The following is a 23,779-nucleotide window of genomic DNA, read 5'->3' on the forward strand; positions in this document are numbered from 1 at the left end:
CCTGCAACCATCGATTCCGGCTCCGTTCGTCCGCTTCATTGCCAAGATTGTCACCTGCCCTGCCTCAGGGTCCCTCTTCAGCTGTCACCTGCACGGTAAATCTTTCCCCTTGACACGCGCCGATCTACCGATCCATTTCGTTTTCGCCACCGACAGACTTCGATCCACCGCTTTGCCACCTCCGTCATGCTCTACCTTGTCGATGAGCGTCAAAGCTCCGGCTTTCTTTACTCTGTCGTCTGTTTCCTTCTCCCTCTTTCCCCAAAAAGAAAGAGAGCTCCACCGCACCGGTCCCGCCACCCATGGATCCTAAGCCACCTGATCGCTCCACCTCGCCCACTCTGCCAGCACCACCGCGCAATCCTCCTCCACCACGCCTGACAAATGCTTCGAACCAATCGCCGCTCCATCCTCACATGGATCTTGTGAGGTCCCCGGAGGCGCTCCAGCTCTCGTCACGTGCGGCGCAGAGCTCATCTCACCAGGATGAAGAACAGGTGACCACACAATACAACCTGCTGTTGAAGGTGCCGGACCCCCAGGGGACGGCAAGGGCGATCCCGATCCATGTAGTCAGGCTTGAGCTCCAGCAGATAGCTTGGGGAGATAGCTACAAAGCAGTCAACGAGGTACTGACAAATCTTTTTCTTGCCACCTTTGCCAACCCTGTAAGCATGATTTTTGTTGTCAAGAGGCAGCCTTGGATTGTTCGTCGTCACAATCTGCTGATAGAAATAGTAGATCCACAGAAAAATATTCCTGATGGTTATCGCTTTCAGTACATGTATGTCACTGCAGGAAATTGGCGACCATCGGATTTGGATCAACTTAGTTACTCCTCCATCCTCCGTGATGAACTGTTTGAAGCGGCTACAGCAAAAATAAATGTCACTAGGAAAGCTACAGACAAGGTGTTTGTTCCAATCTCGGACACTAGAACTATTATAGTTTTCGTTCACTATACCAAAATTCAAACAATCTGCAATTACTGTGCTGGGTTTTTCCATAATGCTGATGACTGCCATGCAAGAAATAGCACTGTCTTGGCTCCTCCAAATCTTTCTGGAGAGCAGAGGCCGACTCTATTTCAGCTCCACGATGCTTGGATGACTCAACTCTCTGATATCCCAATGGATTTTGTCACCAGACAAATTACATCGGTTGCTTCTGATGGAGCCCAGCTGTCAACACTCCTCTCCAAGCTCCGATCGACGTTTGCTGCTCCCAGCTCTGCTCTTGGCCCGGGTCCTTCAGCCTCGCAGAGGCTCATCCAGCCTGATCCTCCTCAACAGCAGCTCTGCAATCACAGTCCAGTGGTCACTATGGTTGTTGCCCCGCCTCCTGAGCTCCAGGAGGGCACCGAGGCACCTAACGATGACAACAAGATGGAAGATCGCAATGCGCAGCCAGATCAGGTTGCAGATACAGGAAAGGTCAAACAAACTGCACTCCAACTCGACTACTCGAGGAAGGAAGAATCTACATTTTGGACTCGATGGCGGCGTTTCAGCGCCATGGCTCTGTCCAACCTGATGTCGGGTGGTTGGGTATGGGTGCTGGTTTCCAGCACCTGTTCCCCGTCCACTCGCCCCACACTACAGTTCAAGTTCAAGGTGGCCATGATGGTGGAGCTCGGCTTGCAGCTCGCGATGATCCTACTCAGCGTCTTACCCACTACACAGGCTCCGGCGCCAGCCTCACATGGAACTGTCGAGGCTCAGGTGGGAGCCTTCGCAGTTCCAAGATGACTCACCTCGCCCGCCTACTCTCTTCAACTAAAGCCCAGGTATGTTTCATCTCAGAAACCCGGAACTCTTCAATCACAAAAACTTCTATTATAAATCGTTTTAATTATAATGATGCTTTTGTTGTTCCTGCTCAAGGCCAGTCTGGTGGCCTTTGGCTGATTTGGAATGATGAAGTTGATCTTACTGTTGTTGACCATAGTCATCATTTCATCTTTGCGTTATGTCTAAATAAGCTCAGTTTAAAGCAGTATGGTCTCGTCTGCCTCTATGGAGACCCTCACCACCACGCTACTAGTAGTATCTGGAGTCAAGTGCTTAATTTTGTTGTAAGTAATAGCACTTTGCCTATCTTATGTATGGGAGACATGAACAATATTATGCATGTTAATGAGAAGTTAGGTCCCACTAGGGCTGATGTTAGACGTATCAATGATTTCTGTGCTCATGTCAAGCAGTGTGGTTTTATTGATCTAGGTTACAGTGGGCCTGCTTACACTTGGACTAATAAACGTTTCTCCACTAATCCTACTTACGAAAGACTTGACCGATGTTTAGGCAATGCAGAATGGTGCATGGCTTTTCCTGCGACGACGATTTACCACCTGCCAATGATGCACAGCGACCACACTCCCATTCTTGCCGTTCTTAATTCTCAACGTTTTCGTTCTACTAAACCATTTCGCTTTGAGAATTGGTGGTTGCAGGAACAGGAATACCATACAATTGCTCGCCAGAGTTGGCAGCGATCCGCCTCCAGAACTTTTACCCAAAAAACCAGATTCCTTGCCTCTGACTTGCGCAAATGGAGAAGGAGCAAGCCCAGAAATTCTGATCTTCTTGCTGCCATTGAGAATCAGCTTCTTGACCAACAATCCAAGCCTCCTAGCCACCAAGATTACTCCCTTCAAGAGCATCTCACCCATCAGCATTATGACCTCCTTGCCAAAGAAGAAACCTATCACCTTCAGAGAGCCAAAAAAAAATTGGGCCATCTTTGGCAACCGCAACACCACTTTCTTTCACCATTCCATTGTTAAGAGAAATAGAAAAAACCGGATCACCCATCTTATCAATCCGGATGGCTCTCAATCCACCACCCCAGATCAGCTTGCCTCCACTCTCGTTCATTATTTCCAGACCATCTTCACTTCCCAGAATCCACATCCCAATCAGCTCTCACTCCACTCTCCTCACCCGTCTATCTCTTCTCCTCAGGTCGCCACCCATCTCAACCTACCCCCTGTGTCGCCTCAACCTCCGCATGCTCTGCCGGACCATTCCCTGACTGGAACTATACTTCCACCGGCTGATGACAGGTATACCAATTCTATACCTGATTTGACTGAACTCTATGACATTGTAAAACAGATGAGAAGCAACGCCGCCCCTGGTCCTAACGGTCTCAACGCTGCATTCTACAAATCTGTGTGGTCATGGATTCAGCAAGATGTACACAATTTGGTAACTGAGTTTTATACCTCTGCCTACCTCCCTGCTGAGATTAATAAAACCTACATTACTCTCATCCCTAAAAAGGATCAACCGGTTATACCTCAGGATTTTAGACCCATTAGCCTTTGCAATGTCATTTATAAAATAATTTCTAAGTCTCTGGCTAACAGGCTAAAGAATCACCTTCCTAATTCCATTGATCATGCCCAGGCGGCCTTTATTGCAAATAGACAGGCTTACCCCATATTCGGCTTGTTCGGCTTCTTTTTTCAGCCGGAACAGTGTTTTTCTCTCACAACAATTCAGCCGGAACACCAGTTTCAGACCAGCGAACGGGGCCATTTCTTCTAATATTATCATCACTCAGGAACCTATCCATTCCTTTAATTTAAAAACCTGGAACCACAATGCTTTTATTCTTAAAATTGACTTGGCTAAGGCTTTCGATAGATTGGAATGGGATTTCATCAGGTCGGCTCTTCAACGGCAAGGTTTTAATGAACATTTTATCAATCTCATTCATGCTTGTATTACCTCTCCATCCTTTGCAGTTTTAGTTAATGGTGAGCCGTCTACCACTTTTATTTCTCAGCGTGGTCTACGTCAAGGTTGTCCCCTCTCCCCCTATCTTTTTGTGATTGCTATTAATGAACTATCTATTCGCCTTCAATCTGAACTGCATAACAGGAACCTCTCAGGCATCACCTTGGGCCCTGGATGTCCTGCTATTCACTCTCTCCTCTTTGCGGATGATTTGATTCTTTGCGGCCACGCCACCGTCGCTGAAGCAGAAGCCATTAAATCCATCCTCTATGACTTCTCGCAGCTTTCGCTTCCAGAGAAAGACCTGGACTCCTTGGCAGGTACATCACGCAGTTGCTGCGCACATTTCTTCTCATCAGCAAGAGCAGGATACAGGAACAAACACCACAGCTTTCCAAGCAGCTGGACTGGACCAAAGATCTACCCATCCACCGGCAACTGGGTTTGGCCGGAACCAACAGGCAACTGGGCTTCACCTGAACCAACAAACCGACCACAACAACCAAGGAATGCTAGATATGGCCTCTACAATTGCAGGTACCCCCTCACAGCAGGCGGACAGGTATACCGTCCAGGTGCTGGCGCTTCTCTCAGGAGTCCGATGCTATGTTGATGCATCGACCGTACCTGACCATCCATCACTGCCACCTAGGATGGCTGGTCTTGGAATTCTCTTTGTTAACACGCAGGTACAGCCGGCGCAAACTATTTTCATCAAAGCGCAATTGACAGGAGTCCAATCGGTGCTTATGGCAGAAGCGGCTGCCTTAGCACTGGCTGCAAGGGTGAATGAGAGCCTCAACTTCGACAACACAACTTTCTTATCAGATTTTCAACAGTTGGTGCATTTCCTCAATCAACAAGACCACACACATCCCCCAGACTGGAGAATCAAATTCTTTACTCAATCATTTACCAATTATCAGAAGCGGCTGCCTTGGAAGGTCAAGTAGTGCCTAGGAAGGATACCTTTCGATATTTAGGATCAATGCTACAGAGGGACGGGGATATTGATGAAGATGTTAGCCATAGAATCAAAGCAGGGTGGATGAAGTGGCGGCAAGCGTCTGGTGTCCTATGTGACAAAAGGGTACCACAGAAGCTAAAAGGCAAGTTTTATAGGACGGCGATTAGACCTGCTATGTTGTATGGTGCAGAATGTTGGCCTACGAAAAGACGACATATTCAACAGCTAAGTGTCGCGGAAATGCGTATGTTGCGTTGGATTTGCGGTCATACAAGAAGGGATCGAGTTCGGAACGATGATATACGTGAGAGATTAGGGGTAGCGCCAATTGAAGAAAAGCTTGTCCAACACCGGTTGAGATGGTTTGGACATGTGCAACGGAGACCTCCAGATGCACCGGTGCGTAGTGGAATCCTAAGTCAGGATAGTAACGTGAAGAGAGACAGAGGAAGACCGAAGTTGACTTGGGTAGAGGCAATAAAAGGAGACTTGAAAGGATGGAATATACCCAAAGACTTAGCCTTAGATAGGAGTGCTTGGAAGACAGCTATTCACGTGCCTAGACCTTAATTGCTTCTGTTGGGTTTCAACTCTAGCCTACTCCAACTTGTTTGGGACTTAAAGGCTTTGTTGTTGTGTTACCGATTGCTCGGTTCATCGACGGGCAAAGATTCTCAAAATCAACAGGAACCTCAACACAACTGCTGATGGCCTAGCTAGACAGGCTTTCTCTGCATCTGGCACTAGATATCAGCCTGTATGCTCTTATTTGCATCACAGTCACCAGTGCCCACTAGTGGAAGCACTGAACTCTGTAAACATGCAACATGTAACCTTACTGTCAGCTTCTTGCTGCTAATATAATATCGTTTGTTGTAAAAAAAAACTGTCTTTCTGCCAAGACCGTTTGAGCTTTTGACTTCTCTTGATCAAAGGCAGAGATCTGAACTCTGATCCCACTTTGGATCCATGTGGAATTCGATTTAAAGGTGCCGTAGAGATCGTGCCTGATCATAACAGTTTCCAGACAGGGACGTCTCGCTACAGGTAAATATTTTACAATGGTATACAGGATAATTAGCACCATTCTCGATTCTCAAGCGTTGGATGAATAAAGCAACTAGCAAGCAGCTACGGGCAGTTACATGCGCAGGGATTGCCTACTGATATCTTCAGGGAGAGATCACATGCCAATCCTTGCGATCCAACAGCTTAGCTTTTCCTCATCTTGGACCTTGCGTACCTGTTTGCTAGAGTTAAAGGAAACAAGGACATATAACGACGCCTCATGTCAAGTCGATGAAATAAATTGTACAGTGCACTGTGGATCTGTGATAAGCCAGGAGTAATTTTCAATAGTGACAAATCACTGGCGGCAGCTATTCTAGGCTTCTAGCCACCTCAGTTGCATAGCTACCGGACATGATAAGCCGCAGCCGGCTGCTATTTCTTTGACTCCTCTCACAAATTACTACCTACAGTAAGCAGCTGCTGGCTGCAGCTTATTTTAAGTTGCATAGCTACCGGACATGATATATTGAGCCTAACGTACCCAAAATCAAACAATTGTGTCTCTTCGAAGCGAGGACCAAACATATGGTTACCATTTCATGGCAAATGCAAAACGATCTTCAAAACTCAAAAGGTGAACACCACGGAAATGGCAAACCAACACCAAACCCAATGTAATCCTAAACCCAAATGAGAGACATTAACTTGTACTTGACCTGTGAAGTCCAGAAAAAGGACCCTTCGGCCACATGCCCACATCCGTGTACCGTGTACGGTTCTGAACCTTTCGACAATACCAGGCGATCAGAAAACGCAAACATACTCGTAGTCGGGACGGAACCGGAGTTGATCACCAACTGTCTTCTGACGAGACAGTGCAACATTTTGACTTCCCTTCATCATTGGCAGAGATCTGGATTCTGATCCCATCTTGGATTCACGTGAAATTCTATTTTAAGGTGCCGTAGACATCATGCCTGATGATATGATGATAGCAGTTTCCAAACACGGACATCCCGATACAGGTAAACATTTTACAATGGTATACAGGACAATTAGCACCGTTCTCGATTCTCACGCCTGGATGAGCAACTAGCAAGCTACATGCAGTTACATGTGCACTTGTGCAGGTATGCCTACTGATACCTTCAGGAAGACAGGAGATGACATGCCAATCCTTACGGTCCAGCAGCTTAGCTTTTCCTCATCTTTGACCTTGCGTACCTGTTGCTAGAGTTAAAGGAAACAAGGACATATAACGACGCCTCATGTCAAGCCAATGAAATAAATTGTACTGTACAGTGCACTGTGATAAGCCAGGAGAATTTTCGACTATGACACATCAATGGAGAATGGCAGCAGCAATTCTAGCCGCCTCTGTTGCATAGCTACCGGACATGATATTTTTAGCCTAACATACCCAGAATCAAACAATTGTGTTTCTCCTTTGAAGCGAGGACCAAACATTTGGTTACCATTTCATGGCAAATGCAAAACGATCTTGAAAACTCAAAAAGTGAACACCACGTAAATGGCAAACCAATACCAAAACCAATGTAATCCGAAACCCAAATGAGATAATTAACTTGCACTACCTCCGTCCACAAAAGAATGCAATTATATGTGCATTCTTGGTTAACGTGTCTAAAGTTTGACTAAATATTTAGATAAAAACATTAACGTCTATGACACCACATTAGAATGAGAATATATCTAATGAAAAACCTAATGATACTCATTTTGATATTATAAATATTGATATTTTTTATATATAGTTAGCCAAACTCAAGATACTTTAACATGATATTGTGCTATAATTGCATTCTTTTCTTGACGGAGGGATTACTATGAGATTCCGAACCCAAAAGAGATAAATTAACTTGTACTATGAGATGCCTTTGGTACTCCTGGCTTTTCCGATAAAAAACTTACGGTAGAGCATCTGACATCCTTTCGATAGAGAAAAAAAAAGATACCTTATGCTACTGACACATATACAGCAAACAAACAGAAATATTGCAACAAAAGCAAGTAATTTTGAGGATACTCAATGTGCAATCCATCGCTATCAGAAGAAGCCAATACAGTGCCTTGGAGGCTGTTCATAGCAGCTGTAGACGATTCAATATCCTGCATATTGCAACCGCCTGCCTCAGGCTCTCGGTAAAAATAAAAGGTAAAAAAAATATGGTGAAATAATGAGGTGTCACTCTAAGAAAAAAAAAACGCATCCCTTATAGCCTTTTAAAAATATGGTGCTTGTTTATTCATGCTAATAGAACCAGCATTTCACATTGGCTTAATTTAAACTTAATAAGTGATCTTCAGAAACTTCACTAACTGGGAGTAACATGCAAGGAAAAAATGTGGATACATCCTTCATTTTTATTTTTTAGACCACAGAACAGCAGTAGATCAAGTCACTAGCTAAATTAATAAAGGTATAGGTAGGTATACCGTAAAATCAGCAAAAGCTACAGGCATTCCACCATGGCGACGCATTTTAAGGACATGAAACCCAGGTTCCCTGACAATATAGAACAACAATGATCAGTTTCATTACTATGGGTCCACTTCACAAGCAAATTAGAAGAATTCACACATCATACTTGGATAAAACTTCATTTAGTTCGTCCTCTGTGCATGTGTGTCCCAAATTTGCAATAAAGAGAGTAGAGCAAGGTGGTATATCATTCGAAGATTTATCTCGTCCATCCTACACCAAACAGGCCATATTATATCAAGCTTTATACATGTCAAGCAAGCTTTAAATAAGAAACAAAAGAACTTGTAAAAAAATCCATCCACTAGTTTGATTGGTGGATAAGTCAAGATACTAGATGATTCTTCAGACAAGAAATGCAAATATATCCACATTTCAAGAATGGTTTGGCAAGGGTTCTCTAGGTGCTATTAAAATTAGTAGCCCCTACAGGCACAAACGCATGTTGTTCAAGTAACAATCTAATGAAAAATTGACAGCTACTTACAGTGTTTCATAGGCTTACAGCACTGTGTGCAGTTATTAGTTATTACAACTATGATGTAGGTATAACTATGTGAAGTGAAACCATAACAATAAACTCACATTTGAGAGAGATTGCCCATTCTGCTTCTTGTGCCCTGGTTGATCACTGCCCATTAAAGGAAACATTATTAGTGATAAACCACTAAAAGGCCCATGAAAAGTTGATAACACAAGAGAAGCAGCTTTGGTGTTTTATTAAGATAAATACAAAGAAAGAGATCGTCTCCAACTATGTGTAATATGAAGTGCGTGTCAACCTCTGATCCGCAGACAATTCATTCTTATCACTGGAATTTTCATTTTCTGTGCCCGATGGCTCATCTGATTCTCCATCACCTACACGATTGGTGTCAACAAAAATGTGCAGGTCAGGTTTATGCTATGATTAATTATAGTGCCTTCGGAAATCCTAGACTGCATTTGTTTTATTAAAAGAGTGAGAAAGTTGCCGCCCCCTAATTTGGTGCTATGTCAATCTTAATTCAGTCCTAGTTACAATGTGTAATCAACATGAAAATTTTCATAATAAAAACGATGGACGAGGTTCCATCAAAGTCATCAACAACCTGAAATTTCAATATGACAAAGGAAAAGGTAAATACAAATCAGGTTTGAATTAGAAATTCCAGATAGTTCCAGCCTGGATTATATATCAATGGGCTAGCATTATATATTTTCCAAAGAGAGGCACACCTGAATTTCATTACCGTAAATAACAAAGTTACAGAGTTTTTAATCGCACCATTGCGATTGGATAGTTGTACATGTGCGTTATTAAGATTTGTCCATGCCCTAGTAACAAGATTAGAATGTTGCCACTGGATTAAGGGCTTGCACCACATAAGCGCCATTTCATGTAACCTCATTTAACAAAACCAAAAGTGATTCATAAAGATATCAAGTAATAATGCTGACCATTATCATCATTGCCTCCATCCTCGTCTTCCCCCCATACTTCCTCATCACCTTCATCACCAACATTCTCATTATCAGCATTTCCTTCTGTTTTGTTAGCCCGTTTGTCAATAACTCGGTAGACTTCGCCACCTAATGAAAAATTACCATCAATGATTAGAGTCGACATAGTCGCTTGATAACATTAAATATCTTTATGTGGTGGCATGTTAACATTAAATGACGATCAAGGCAGGCAGGAAACTCTAATAATATTATGAAAAATTTTAATGGCATATAAAACACCTCCACGAGGTCTGCGTGAAGTTGATTTAGCTAGCTCGATGTGCAAACGGTCACCAGTCTCTGGATCAAAAATTGTTCCCTGAAATGGATCAAAATATTAGATCAGTTACAATAGCACTCAACCCTGAATAAATATAGCTACAAAGTAATAAGAGTTATGAATTTGTAGGCTAATTTCTATCTACTAGTGCTTTCATTAAACTTGCACTTTACATGCTATAAATAAAATAAAAGTTTACATGTTGGTGAGGTTTCACAAGCACAGATATTCTTTCAGCTAGCATTTCTGAAACTCCAAGTTGGTTTTTCGCTATGTGTAGCCAGAGCAATGTTTCACATAGAATTTGTATCAACTCGCTACACTACTGGTAAATGGCCAAGAAATATCTGGACATGATTTTGGACATACCTATGGACATTAAGTCAAGCACATTGTACAAGCTAACTGACTACAGATGTTGTTACACAAGATGTAGATTTAAATAATGAGCAACACAGCAATTGAATTGAAGGTGCTAGAGCCACACAATACTAAGACAGAATAATTCATTAGTAAGCTTAAGTGGCGAATATGATAACACAGTAGCTTCCAAGTTCCTCTGACCATGTAGCTGCGATCTGTGCAATGTTCCATTATTTGCATCTGGCAGGATGAATGGTAAAACTATCTAATTCTAATGAGTCAGTGACATGAACTAGAGTCCACAAAGCGCCATTGATGCCTCAGTATTGCTAAAATGCTAAATGCTGATGCTTCAGTTTAGTAGACTTCAATACTCAAATTTCTACTCAGTTGGATCATGTGTCAGGTTCACATAATGCAGAACAATGAACACATAATTAGGTAAGATGGTTTGGCATGATTCACAAGAGAATTCAGATATTTATCCACATCACCCCGTGGCATGCTGTCGAGCAGAAAGAAAATGCAGAAGGAATTAGATTATTATTGCCCCCTGTCTTTACAGCACTAGTAACAAGTTTGAAGACAACCAACTTCATGGTTGACAGTTATGGAGCCATATACACTACAGTACAGGTATACAGCAATCATTTGGCTTACATTTAAGGAAGTCATTGCCGACAGGGCCGCCTCAGGGGTGAAGAACGTCACAAAAGCAACCGCCTGCGGCATAAGAATCAGAAATTCAGTGAACATAACAACATCATTGCATCGATGTACACATCCATACAGAGGCAGTATTTGCAGCAGTCTATGTTCGCTCCTCGCTATATCAATCCGGGTTGCGCTCTAAACTACACTTTAGTCTTAGACGGGCTCACAGAAGAGACAGACAGTGGTGGCCTCCTGTTGGGTTTAGCCTAGCGGAGTAGCACGGGGCAGGAGCCAAGGGCAAGGGCGATAGGCGGAGGGAGACAGACCTGGTTGCCGCGGCCGGTGTACTCGAGGAGGCAGTGGTCGAAAGCGGGGCGATGGGAGAAGAGGTTGTGGATCTCGCGGGGCTTCACGTCGTCGGGGAGCCCCGCGACGAAGAGCGTGAGCACGCCCTGCCGCTGCGGGTCCGGGTGCGGCGCATACACGTAGTAGGGGTCCACCGCCGCCGCGGCCTGGGGGAGGCGGTGGGAGAGGCTCATCTCGACGCGCCGCGGCGGAGGAGGCAAGCTCGGCTCGGCACGGGCGGGGGCGGGGGCGGGGGCGGCGGGCGTGCTTCCTCTTCCTCTGCTCGGTTCACTGCCGCCGACCGGGACTGCTGCCTTCAGCACCGGGACTGCTGCCTTCAGCGGAAAAAAAATTGGGTGCAGGCCCGGTGCGTGTGTCGATTTGGCAACTCGCGCACTGGGTTTTGGGAGGCGAAATTCTTGGAGCCGAGCCAAATTGCAGCTGCGTCTCCAACCTAAAATTTCTTTCTGTTTATTAAGGGAATGTTTGAAACACGGAAAAAACGATTTGTTCCTTTGTTTTTTTTTCCTAGAAATTGAACTGATTCATGTGAAAGGGTCTGTTTGAAACGTGAAAAAAAATTGTTGTGTCTGTCTTTTTGTGTGAAATTGTACTGATTTGTGTAAAATCCCTACATGATTCCTATATAGAACATGTTTAGAATATAGAAATTTATATAGGACACGTTTAGAATATAGGAATTTCACATGAATCAGTTTAATTTCATATGAAAAACATAGAAACAGGAATTATTTTCAGGGGTTCCAAATACGCCATAAAATTCCTACATTCTAAACAGACCCTTGACTATATAGGATAAACAAAGTTTTAGTGCTACTAGGTCAGAAGCATTTAAACGCGATAAACACCGATTTCACTTGCAGTCCTGCATTGAATTTGCTGGTAGCTTGAGATGGATCATCACAAACAGTACTGCAGAAGCACAGCACAGCCTGTTCCATCTTTCAGAAACCAGAAGGCAGAGACCAATTGAAGGCTGGTGGCATCCATCTTTCAGAAACCAGATGCCACGACAAGATGAAGGCCGGTGGCATGGCACTGACATAGGCACCGTTCGCTTGTGTTATAATCCGTGCATTTCAATTTATTTTTTCAAACAGAACAGTGTTTTCTCTCTCCCAACAAATCAGCCAAAACAGTGTTTCGGGTTTTTTTTTTCAGCGAAGCAAACAGGGCCATAGACCATTGGTCACCTGAACATTGATCCCCAACGAGGAAAACCAGATCACTGATCACGCGGGCATGCTCAAGCTCCTCGCAGGCAAAACATGCTAGAACAAAAGCTTCCTCCATGGAGTTGCTATTTGCGGCAGCATTTTATGCACGCAAAGCTCTACATCCCATTTACATCAAAAGAAGATTATAACCGAGGACACATTGATCCCCAACAAGGAACACCAGATCACTGCACGGGCATGCTCAAGCTCCTAGCAGGCAAAACATGCTAGAACAAAAGCTTCTTCCATGGAGTTGCTATTTGCGGCAGCATTTTATGCACGTGACATTTACATCAAAAGAATTACAAGCGAGCAACACACTATTCAAGTTATCGGTTATGCAGCGGTAGAACTTAGAGTTCCAGCAGAGCAAGTCCAGGGTAATAATGTAGAAAAAGGGAAAAGTACAAGATACATGATAGGGTTTGAGGCCATAAGTTTTCAAGTTTCACCGACCCAGAAGTGCAACACGGTCCTTCTGGATCACCTGAGCCAGATTGTGATCAAACAGCTCACACCGAATCGGCATCTCCATCTCATAGAACGGATTCTTCAAAACAAAGTCCGTGTACAGCTCATAAATCACTTTCAGCAGCATTTCCATATTTGGAGCTCCAGTTTCGCATACAACGAAAAATTTTGTCCCTGAAGCAAGTGAAGCAATCAGAGCATATACTATAAGCGAAACAGGCCAATTTGGGTGAGTTACTATTCAATTATTACAGATCACAATCTCAAACAACCAAAAGATAACAGCATAAGTTAACTCTAGAGATAAATCAATCTACCCCAAAGATATATTTCAGCTGCACAATGGTTCAAATGAAATTATCCATGGCTCTAACAACAATTGTTTTGCAAATGGACTGTAACAAGTTTCAAAATCTCCATTTTCTACCATAACATTCAAGCCCTCACTTCCCCGAAAAAATCTCACATGCTACAAAATCTTGCCATTCCTTAGTTAAAAACACTTCTACTTAGCGCCGCCATAATTCTGACTTCAGTGGCAAAGTAATAGTAGATAATGCAAGTATTTCCCACACATGTAATGGTCAGCACACAACCATATATGATTTGGTGCTATATGCAATATCAATGAGATCATCCTCTTGACATGTAGAAGGGGGGAAAGTAGAATTGTTCAAGTTTATGACTTACTGTATACTTTAATCAGAGCTTGTAAAACTTAAATTGATTCAGTAAGTGTACCCACACACACCAAGTATGCATTAGCTCAGAACTGTAGGATGCAGACCAGATCTATGAACTGTTAAGCTGACATACCTGTGAGGGATTGAAAGCAATGGAGATCAAAGTTATGAGCTTGTAAGAGATCAATGCCAGTACAGCCTGGGGTAGGGGAGAGTTGCTGGGAGATAGCATGCATCGAATGCCAGAGACTTGCTAATCTTAGAGTGTCATTGGTATCCATCCTCCCTGCTGAACCATAGTCCTGGAGATATGTGCAGGTTCTTCAGATGACGTGGTTGACAGCTCGAGGTCTAGAATAACTCAATAAAGTAGAGAAAGGGGATCCCCGGAACATACCTTGTAGTATATAAGGCCGCCAGATTTGTTAATGACGAAAAGGTTATAGATAGCTGCTAGTGCCATAGTCAACAAAGAAGGCGGAGTAGAGATAAAAGTAAATTTCCTGTATCAGCTCCAGAGAAACATCCAGAGCCCTGTAAAATTCTTGATAAGTGTAACAGTAACAGATAATTAATCCAGTAAAGAACACTTCTCATAGGCATTTAAACAGTTCAACTTTTCTGAATGGATACTTTCTCGATCGGATTAAGATCTCTCTGATTTGGACTTTCATACAATATGAACACCAAGCTCAAAATGTTAATTCAGTATCAGTGCCCATTGTTCAAATTGCATAATATCTTTTGCTAATATGCAGCAAATGCATAACTGATCCTCCAGTTCATGTCCAACGATTCAAATTGGTCATGAAACAGTAAATTAATGCACTTACAAACCAATATGATTTCTTTTGTTTATAAAGAGCCTCGATCTGTCTGATAAGATCACAATATGTGTCACTGAATTTGTGAACACATTTTATTATCCTAATAAAAGATAAAAGCATAAGCATATATTATATCTTCTCCTGTGACACCTGATTCATCTAATAACGAAGACTACATTCTCAGCTATAAGGATCTCGGATTATCTCACATGCTTAGGCTCTATGCAAGCTGTGAGGTACGACGGAGAGGTCTGGATCTAGGTTCATATTTCGTTTTCAAAGAGACCAACACAGGGGCGGATTCAGCAGAAACATCCATCCGACACGCAGGAGCGGACCCAAAACACACTTGTAACTGGATCAGACCAGATCCGAGTACAGATAGCTTGGGTTTGGGTGCTCCGTTTCGCACGGCAGGAAAGGAAGACAGATGGTGTACCTGGTGGGTGCTCGTCGCCGGCGAAGGTCCCGAAGATGGGCGATGTAGGCACCTGGCGTAGGTCTGGGCCGACGCCACAGAGAGACAGAGCGCACGCGAGGGGCACGAGACAAGCGAGAGAGAGGGAGAGGGAGTATGCCGGAGGTGAGGGCGCTGGGAGAGTGGAAGCACCGAGGCGGCGACTCGGCGAGCGGGCACGGGAGACAACCGAGAGACGGGGCGGGGCGAACTTGGAGAAAGAGGCAGACAGCAGACTGGATGCCGGCACGCCGCAGGGTCAGGAGCCGACGAATTTGCTTGGGTCCTGGCCCTTGCGGAAATCTTCCCTGCCGACCAGTCGGACAGGAGCCCGCTGCCGACCACCCTCCCCGACCAGCCAATACGAAGCACGAACGAGCGCGGCCCACGGCCCAACTCGAGTGAGGGGCGTACGGCGTGCTGACGTGCGTGTCCCATTCAGATCAACAGACGCTCACGTGCTCCCTCCGCCCAACAAATATTTACACTTTTATGAATGGAGTAGAGACATGAACAAAATAACAATAATACCCCTATAAAATATCTTCTTCTCCATCAGGGCCACCTTCACGCCCTCACATGCTCAAGCTCAACCCACACATTCAACGCACACCGACAACCAAGCAGAAGCCGTTGTCTCGGTTGAGCTCGCCCAGCACACGACGCTGCAGCCGTGTCCGACCTCGGCCACTCGCTGCCACCGCCTCGGCTCCTCCTCACGAGCGTGCTTCGACCGCAACAGCCGCCAGACCTCGCCTCCGTCTTCCACGCCGATGAGGACGAGCTTTTGCCACCCGCGCGCACCTGTGGCGTTGCCATGGCCCCCGCTGGCCGCCGTTGATGCCCTTGCCCATGTCGCTGGGCGTCCAAGCAATCGACGTCACTACCGTGGGTGCGCGCCCACCTGAAAGGATCTAGCAAGTGGCCTAGAGAGGAGGTGGATAGGCCTTTTTCTGAAATTTAATCAACTTATAAAAACAGTCAGAACGCGGAACCTCCGGGTATGAACGTGGAGGTTTCGGGGCGCGGAGGTTCAGGGACTGAGCGTGGAACCTCCGAAGATCAGAGTATGAAATCGATCTACTGTGGAATTTAACGAATGAAAAATAGATCGAATGTAATACCAGCCTTCCTGGAAATATTTTGACCTATCCAAACAGTCGGTTGCACCTAGAAGATGAGGAATTCGTAGATCGGATGCAAACCCTAAAAATCAATCCAAATCACAAGTAATAGCAACAACAACAGCAATCACAGTGAACACAAGGATTTATCTCGTGGTTCAACTCACCATAAAGGCTTGTCTACATCCACGTTGTTGAGGTTAGCCATAAAGGCTATGGAGTCCCTTTCAACTCACTCCTCTTCTCTGTAACACCCTCGGTGTTACACCATAAATCGTTACTAAAACATGTCACGAGCATCATGTTTACGTGTTAATGCATGTAATAAAGTGTGTAGATCAATTTCGGTAACTCGAAACGATCAACTAGAATGCGAAACGAAAGTTAATTCGATAGTCATGTTATATTTCTTAGGGTTCAAAACCATTTTTTATTAAGCAAAAATGTTATAGAACAAATATAGGTCATCTTAATAAAGTTGGAAGTACAAACTTTGTAGATGACAGTGGAATACTTACGGTCAAAAAATAATGTTACTAGCTGGTATTTCTAATAGTCTAGAAACGGAACTTGAAATCAAATTCAGCTAAAAAACTTAGAAAATTTCAAGTCTGCCAACAGTTAGACACTGCTATGTTTAGCAATTTATTGTGAGAGATTAGGTTAAGGAGTGGTGTAGTGTTATAGCTCGATTCGGTAGTCTCATGTGCCATCTTGAGCATGGTGAAGACGGTTTAGGTTTAGGAGCGACCATTTGGTCATGTTGAGCGCTTTAAAATTCGTGCGTATCACGGTTTCGGGATGGTTGGCCGCGTGGCCGCGATCACCGTGCTCGGGCGCTCAGCGTCGCCGCGTTGGTCGCGCGTGTGCATGCGCGCGCTGTCACGCATGGCTGTCCATGGCCGCCTTGGCCTGGCCAGGTCTCGGCTGCCGCTGGTCCCGCCGTGCGGAGTCGTTGCTGCTGCTGCCGACTGCCCGCACGCACCGCGACGGAGCCGCTACCCGCGCCATCAACTCATCGTCACGTCCGCACTACAGACCCGCCTCGTGTCACGATGCTACCGCTACCGACGCCACTGTGACGCTGTGCTGCTGTCGCTTGCCTTGTCCTAGTTCGCATGTGGGCTGCCCCATGCCATCGTCCCGCCTTAATGGCGCTGCGGCCGCGCCTCCACCTACCTCTGTGCGCGCGCACATGGTTTGGTCGCAATGTTGTGTAGCGGGTGCGCAGACACCGCCTTAAGTCCGATCGACTGCGTCCCGCCAAGGCGTGGATAAGCCGAACCCACTGCCGCGCCCGTCTCTCTCTCCCTCTGTTTTCCGCTGTCGTTGGGTCACGTCACGGTGAGCCAGAGAGCGAGCACCTCTCATCAATTTCTCGTGCTGTTGTCTCTGCCCTCACGTCTCTTCTCTAGCCGACCCCACCCCGCCTTGACTCGCGTCACGTCGAGCTCCAATTTTGGAGCTTTGCCATTGTCATGTTGTTAAGGCCCGTCGTCGCCCACGTCATGGCCAGTCTCCACCTCTTCACCCACGACAATTCCTCTGCACCACTAGCTTGCCTTGGCTCTTTCTTTGTCATGCGCATGCTAGTTATAGCTCTAGTTCTGCCTCCTTGCTGCTGACACGACCGTGCCTTTATGGTCCGTCGTTCACCTCACCATGCGTACGTGGCTAGCCTCGCTCGGGTCATCTCCGTAGGGTCACTGGTGAGTTGTCGTTGCTCACCCGTTACCCCTACCGCCTTGTTGTTGTTACGGCTCACCTAAATGCCATCACCATTGCCATAGGGTGCCCCCCGTCGTAGAGAGGTCCTTCTACGGTGTCTCGGCTCATGCAACCACCGCTCATCATCTCGCGTCAAACCCTAGGTGAGCGTCGGCCTCATAGATAGGTCAGTGTGGGTCCCGTGTCGCCGGCATAAGCGCCAGTGCCACCGCTCATCACGCCGACGCGCGCGGGGAAGGTCGAGGGCATTGCCGTTGTAAAGAGGAGAAAGATCCGAGGGATTCGTTGCAAAGTCACTGTCTATAGAAATAGTAACATGAACTACGGGTTATTTTGCTTATAGTCTAGGGTGTTTTTGCAAGAGTGCCAACACGCGTGGGCTTCCTCGCCATGGGCCGCCTCTGCACATGGGATGCGCCATGCATGTGGGCCACCGCGCGCTCATGCACACGTGTTGTGTTGCGTGAGCCGAGTGGGCCGAAATCAGTTTAGCTTTTTCGAGGAGAATAGAAATAGCTTTTCATTTGTATTTCTGAGCTGAACTTTGGTAATTAATATAAAATCATGTAGGCATCCAAAAATTATGAAACCAATTTTGTTAAGTTCCTAAAACTATGCTCTATCTGTTAGTGTATTTAGTTCATATATATACTTATTGATACCGGGAGCTATTAAATCATTTGAGAGTGCTTAATATTATTAGGTTAACTATTGTATGAATTTTTGTGGCAAAATGGTGATAGCTTTAGCTTTGAAAATTTTACAGTAGCTTCATGATATTATTATGTGCTCACTGTAATTTTTGTAGCTTTAGAATAGACTTAACATAAGGGTAGTTAAATGCTCTTTGTTTTAAATATACATTAAATCATTAGTACAAATAGAGATATATCCTTCATTTGTAAAGCTAGGTGTTTCTTAGTTGAACCCAACACTTTATTTGATGAAAATGATAAGTAGTTAGTATCTTGACCATTAGAGCTAGCTTAGCGGCTTAGTAGATGTATTCTTATTTTAAGAATTGCTGTTGCCGAAATGCTAAGTGTTGCATCATCATCGCATGCATGTAGAGAACGAGTTGGCTGAGGTCATGACCATCGGAGATCACGAGTTTGAGGAGGTGATCGAGGAGTATAAGGGAGAAGATCCTCGTACAGGAGGAGGTTCTGGAGCCACCACTAACTGACTGAGCTGACACCGTACCTGCCCAAGGCAAACCCCGGTGCATAACCTTTATTTTAAATGATCACTATATATATATATATATATATATATGTGTGTGTGTGTGTGTGTGTGTGTGTGTGTGTGATGTGCATTTACGTTATAGGATTTATATTAAAACTACAGCATAGACAACCTACCTATGAGTCATACTAGCATAGGTCGAGTAGCTGCTATACTTAGGCTATCGGTAGCATGGGTAACCTGCCGTTACTCACAATAGGTGATTATTATTATCACTCTCATGATAAAATAGTGAAAGAAATTAGAGACCGGGCAGGGATATGGTATGGGTATTGGTGGGTGTAAGAGGTTGTGTCCCGCGGTCAACGGGGCATAGCTTGGTTACACTGTTTTCCCTATCCGTGTTGGTTAAGGACCAGCCATTGCATTAGATTCTAGTCAGGTCACAGACTTATTATCCTGAGCACATACTTATTTATGGGAGCAGGGAAGGCTCGTTGCTCTCTTGTTGTGGGTTCTGGCTCTTTTCAGATCGATTGATTGGAGGCGGGGATGGTGGAGGTCTAAGCACCACACTGAGTCCGAGACTCGGGTGTGGGGGCTTGGAGTCCAAGTTTGGATGGGGACCTAGACCCCTTGATAGGAGAGTGGTGGGTTGGTTCTGCTTGTGCCTAGGGTACAAGTGGGGCATGTGTTTTGAGGTACTCAACTGGGCTACATTGATTCACAAACCATCGTGTAATATGGTACGCCGTGTCTACGATCTAGTACCATAGTAAGAACTAAGCCTGGGCAAAATTAACCGAGAACCGAGAACCAAACTGAAATAACTGGAACCGAAACCAAAAGAACCGAAACAGAAATATTCGGTCCCTAATTCGGTTCTTGCTTTCAACTAACCAAATTTCAATAGGTTAATTTGGTTTTGATCCTCGGTTAACCGAAAAACCAAACTTTCCAAAGAAGCCCAAAAGAACATGCAGCCCAACTAGCCCATTACTTGCAACCCTGATATATTAACAGCCCACAACACATCCCAACCAGCCATCCAACCCCACGCCTCCTCCCAGCTGTCGCCCGTAGCTCCTTCCTAGTCGGCAGAGGCCGCGTCCTAAGGACGTAGTAGCGCGGCGGTGATGGCCTTTCAGCAGGGGCCCTCGATGGCGGCGATGGCCCTCCAGCAAGCGCCCTCGACATTGGCGGCCTTCCTTGCAATGACAGACCACCAGCGCTCGACGGCAACAGACCACCAGCTGGCACGAGTGGCGGTAGCAGTCGTACCTATGGGTGTGAGCAGCGGTAGCCGGTGGCGGCCTTCCCTGCGGGTGTGAGCGGCGGCAGCGATGGCTTACGACGCGTGCGGCAGCGGTGGTCCTCTCCAGCATCTAGCAGTTGTACCCCAGTGAGGGCTAAGGAGGGTCAGATCTGAGCGCCATGTTTTTCCCCATTTTCCCCTTCTGTTTTGTTGCTTTAAAAGATGATTTGGTTAGTTCGGTTTCGAGTTCTCTAGCTAACCGATCGGTTCTAAGTTTTGTGCTAACCGAATTTCATAAATAACCAAGGAACCGAACCGATCGGTTTCGGTTAACTGAATACCCACCGTGAGTAAGAACTGAAAGATGAAAGATGGTGAAATGGATCTGATTGCTCAACTCTTGCTTGAAAGTAGAATAGGTGCTTACATAGAATGGTTAGCTAATGAACTAATCATGACTGCTAATAAAACACATATATAAGGATTCACTACTAGTATTGCTTTTTGCAAAAAGGAAACCCAGCAAACCATAAAGCCAATCATATCCTTTGGAGTCAGGAAAGTATTCCCACTAGTCGGGTAAGTCTTACGAGTACATTATGTGCAGCTTGAGGAGTAGCTGTTGTGTGGAGGATTCTTCTGGTGGGTATAGACAGATCCTTGTATCTTATCATTAGGTGTTTATTGTAATTCCACTATTTAAATTCCACACTCTGAACTTGGTATTGTAATAATGTATTTCTAAGAACTCTTGTTGTAAGTATTATAAACGCGTTCTCATTATTGGATCCTGGAGGGAAAACGTGGATTATTTGAGTTCTCCCTTAGGGTGTGCTCGATGGAACCATCTGATGTAGCCAGCTTTCAGGGTGCTTAGTGTCTGGTGGAAGACGGGCACCTCTGGAAGCGTGTTATTTCGAGCGGTTCTGCCACAGGTGGTACTAGAGCCAATTTTGAGTTATGAGTTTCATAACCCTCTTCAAAATCTAAAATTTGAACAATAAAAGTTTTGCGAAAAGTAGGATGCAATAAAATTATGTAAATAAGTATAAGCCCTAGCAATATGGTCTATCTAGGATAGCGGTACTGGTTTTATCTAATCAATTTTCTATAGATACACTAACTTACGCTGCGCAAGAATCATTTAGCAAGCAGAAAGTGAGTGTGCAATGTGCCGAAAATTTTTGCGAATGCCGCTATATTCTAGCTTGAGTGAACGGGTAGGCCGATGCATGCATCATGAAAAGAGAATCTTGCTTAAACTAAACTCCCCCACATGTATAATTTGGATTAGTGAATTGATAGGATAACCTAAAACGAATGCTTTGTCTAAAAGCCTTATCATTTCTCTAAGTCTCTTATTCCTAATCTAGAGGGTTGATCTTAATGGTTGGTTCTTATATATTTATAGATGAGCTTGAGGTCTGGTCGAGGGAGTACCGGTGCTAGGACGGGCCGTGGCCTTAGCGAAGGCCAAGGCGAAAGTGGTCGGGGCAACGAGAACAGCAATGGGGAGAGCCACGAGGCCCCACTTCTGGCTCCTCCTCCTCCACCACCACCACCACCTTCGATGACCCATGCGGAGATGATGGTGGAGATGCTAGCTGCTCGGTGCGAGTCAACCTGTGCCTTGGAAATGCTAGCCCAGGCTATTGGTGGCTTCACCCGTGGGGGCCACGGAGGCAATGGTGAGAACGAGGGTGGTGCCCGTGGTCTCGAGGGGCCCTGTTCTTACCAGGATTTCCTAAAGACACACCCACCCACATTCACGCCAATGGCTGAGCCTCTAGATGTGGAGCATTGGCTTCATATTCTAGAGTAGAAGTTTCAGCTGCTCACCATGATGGAAGAACAGAAGGTGCGCTTTACAGCATAGCTGATGTTGGGTTCTGCCAGTGCATGGTGGGACACGTTCAATGCCATGCAGCCTTGTGGACCACTGTGTGACTTGGTAGGAGTTTACCGCTGCTTTCAGAGAGTACTACATTCCTGCTGGTGTGCTGAACAGGAAGTTGACTGAGTTCCTAAACCTGAAGCAAGGGAGCATGACTATGATGGATTATGTGAACAAGTTCAACCATCTTACATAGTATGCTAGGACCCACGTCGATACTGATGAGAAGAAGAGGGACTGTTTCTATCGTGGCCTCTCTTGTAGTCTATAGGAGGAGTTGTACACAGGGAACTACCAGACTTTTGGTGCTATGATGAATGCTACTATTGCCATAGAAGGACTTCAGTGTGACTCTCAGGCTGAGTGGAAGCGCAAGCGGGTGATTATTGGGTCTTCTAGTCACCCCTAGGCTCAGAAGGTACATGTTGTTAGGTGGGTGCCCTATCAGTCTTCGGGTGGGCAACCATTCCATCAGCCTTAGCAGACTTACCAAGCACCTCCCACTTAGTAACGTGCGCTTACTCAACTGGTGCAACAATAGCCTCAGGGACAGCAGGTTTCGCCTCGTCAGGGGTAGGGGAACAAGCCAGGTGCTTGTTTCAAGTGTGGCAAGGAAGGCCACTATGCTCGAGAGTGTCCATAGAATCAGCTTACGCAGTCTTCCCAGCCTTCAGCCAACTCCCATCTAGTCAAGAGTACCATTATCAAGAAGAAGGTGTCCGTAAGCCGCTCTGGACAAGTCAATTTCACTGAGGCTGAGGAGATTTTGCAGAATGAGCCTGTGATGGCTAGTATGTTTACCATTGATTCTCACCCAGCATATGTGTTTGATTCTGGTGCATCATATCCATTCATGAGCATGGGGTTTGCACAGAGGCACAATATATCTCTTATGGATATTCCTATTGCCTATAGAATTAGTACTCCGGGTGTGCAGTTGTGCGTTAATACTTGGACGGACATAGTCAGGTTAGTGCTAGCCACTCACACTTACCGTCTCTAGTTCATGGTGTTGCCTGGGCAAGGCATTGATGCAATTCTAGGCATGAACTGGTTGTGAGTTTATTGGATAGTCTTGGACCTTAAGCAGAGAGTTGCTGAGTTATGACTTCCTTCTTCCAAGGATATGATGTCTCTTCTTATGCCCTCAGATCCAACCTTACTAGTTGCTACTCATGTTGAAGCTTCTCCTGATCTTGCCTCTATTCATATGATCTGTGAGTTCCCGGATGTCTTTCCTAAAGATCTACCTGGGTTGCCATCGGATAGAGATGTGGAGTTTTCCATTGAGTTAGAACCTAGCACTACTCCTATTTTATGGCGTCCCTACCGCATGGCTCCTAAAGAACTAGTAGAAATGAAGAAGCAGTTAGAGAAATTATTGGAGAAGGGCTTTATCCGTCCTAGTTCTTCACCATGGGGTTGTCCAGCTATTTTTGTGAAGAAGGATGGTACTCTGCGTATGTGTGTGGATTACCGCCCTCTCAATGTGGTAACCATTAAGAATAAGTATCATTTACCTCGTATTGATACTTTGTTCGATCAGTTGGCTAGTGTCAAGGTATT

The 23,779-nt window shown here is 45.3% G+C and overlaps 3 protein-coding genes across 4 annotated transcripts; 1 reads left to right on the forward strand and 2 right to left on the reverse strand.

Moving 5' to 3' along the window:
• Positions 1-276: 276 nt before the first annotated feature.
• Positions 277-1,882, forward strand: LOC136522145 (uncharacterized). The gene has a single exon (XM_066515932.1). It carries the CDS (start codon positions 303-305, stop codon positions 1,746-1,748), a length of 1,446 nt encoding a protein of 481 aa, XP_066372029.1. The 5' UTR covers positions 277-302; the 3' UTR covers positions 1,749-1,882.
• A 4,738-nt stretch (positions 1,883-6,620) lies between these two features.
• LOC136522146 (uncharacterized) lies at positions 6,621-11,764 on the reverse strand. The gene is made up of 10 exons (XM_066515933.1): positions 11,333-11,764; positions 11,013-11,075; positions 9,950-10,028; positions 9,665-9,796; positions 9,007-9,085; positions 8,810-8,855; positions 8,331-8,437; positions 8,179-8,248; positions 7,769-7,851; positions 6,621-6,945 (listed from the first exon to the last, which is right to left on the reverse strand). The coding sequence occupies exons 1-10, from the start codon at positions 11,543-11,545 to the stop codon at positions 6,915-6,917; spliced, it is 903 nt and encodes a 300-aa protein (XP_066372030.1). The 5' UTR covers positions 11,546-11,764; the 3' UTR covers positions 6,621-6,914.
• A 1,014-nt stretch (positions 11,765-12,778) lies between these two features.
• Positions 12,779-15,290, reverse strand: LOC136521366 (uncharacterized). Of its 2 annotated transcripts, none has more exons than XM_066515100.1 (4): positions 15,010-15,290; positions 14,141-14,287; positions 13,877-14,045; positions 12,779-13,234 (listed from the first exon to the last, which is right to left on the reverse strand). In XM_066515100.1, exons 2-4 carry the CDS (start codon positions 14,204-14,206, stop codon positions 13,038-13,040), a joined length of 432 nt encoding a protein of 143 aa, XP_066371197.1. In that variant the 5' UTR covers positions 14,207-14,287; positions 15,010-15,290; the 3' UTR covers positions 12,779-13,037. The 2 variants fall into 2 exon arrangements, with proteins under 2 accessions (XP_066371197.1, XP_066371196.1); XM_066515099.1 differs by having other exon boundaries at positions 14,141-14,277; positions 15,010-15,289.
• Between the last annotated feature and the right edge of the window lie 8,489 nt (positions 15,291-23,779).

The sequence above is a fragment of the Miscanthus floridulus genome, chromosome 18 (genome assembly GCF_019320115.1).
Source record: "Miscanthus floridulus cultivar M001 chromosome 18, ASM1932011v1, whole genome shotgun sequence".
NCBI classification, from domain to species: domain Eukaryota; kingdom Viridiplantae; phylum Streptophyta; class Magnoliopsida; order Poales; family Poaceae; genus Miscanthus; species Miscanthus floridulus.

Coding starts and splice junctions, on each gene's coding strand:
- LOC136522145 (XM_066515932.1), top strand. CDS start 303: ATGGATCCTAAGCCACCTGATCGCTCCACCTCGCCCACTCTGCCAGCA.
- LOC136522146 (XM_066515933.1), bottom strand. CDS start 11,545: ATGAGCCTCTCCCACCGCCTCCCCCAGGCCGCGGCGGCGGTGGACCCC. Junction 9,086..9,664: donor TGGAGGCAATGATGATAATG/GTCAGCATTATT, acceptor CCAATCGTGTAG/GTGATGGAGAATCAGATGAG. Junction 8,249..8,330: donor CTAAATGAAGTTTTATCCAA/GTATGATGTGTG, acceptor CTATATTGTCAG/GGAACCTGGGTTTCATGTCC.
- LOC136521366 (XM_066515100.1), bottom strand. CDS start 14,206: ATGGCACTAGCAGCTATCTATAACCTTTTCGTCATTAACAAATCTGGC. Junction 14,046..14,140: donor GCGGCCTTATATACTACAAG/GTATGTTCCGGG, acceptor ACATATCTCCAG/GACTATGGTTCAGCAGGGAG. Junction 13,235..13,876: donor TTGCTTTCAATCCCTCACAG/GTATGTCAGCTT, acceptor CACTTGCTTCAG/GGACAAAATTTTTCGTTGTA.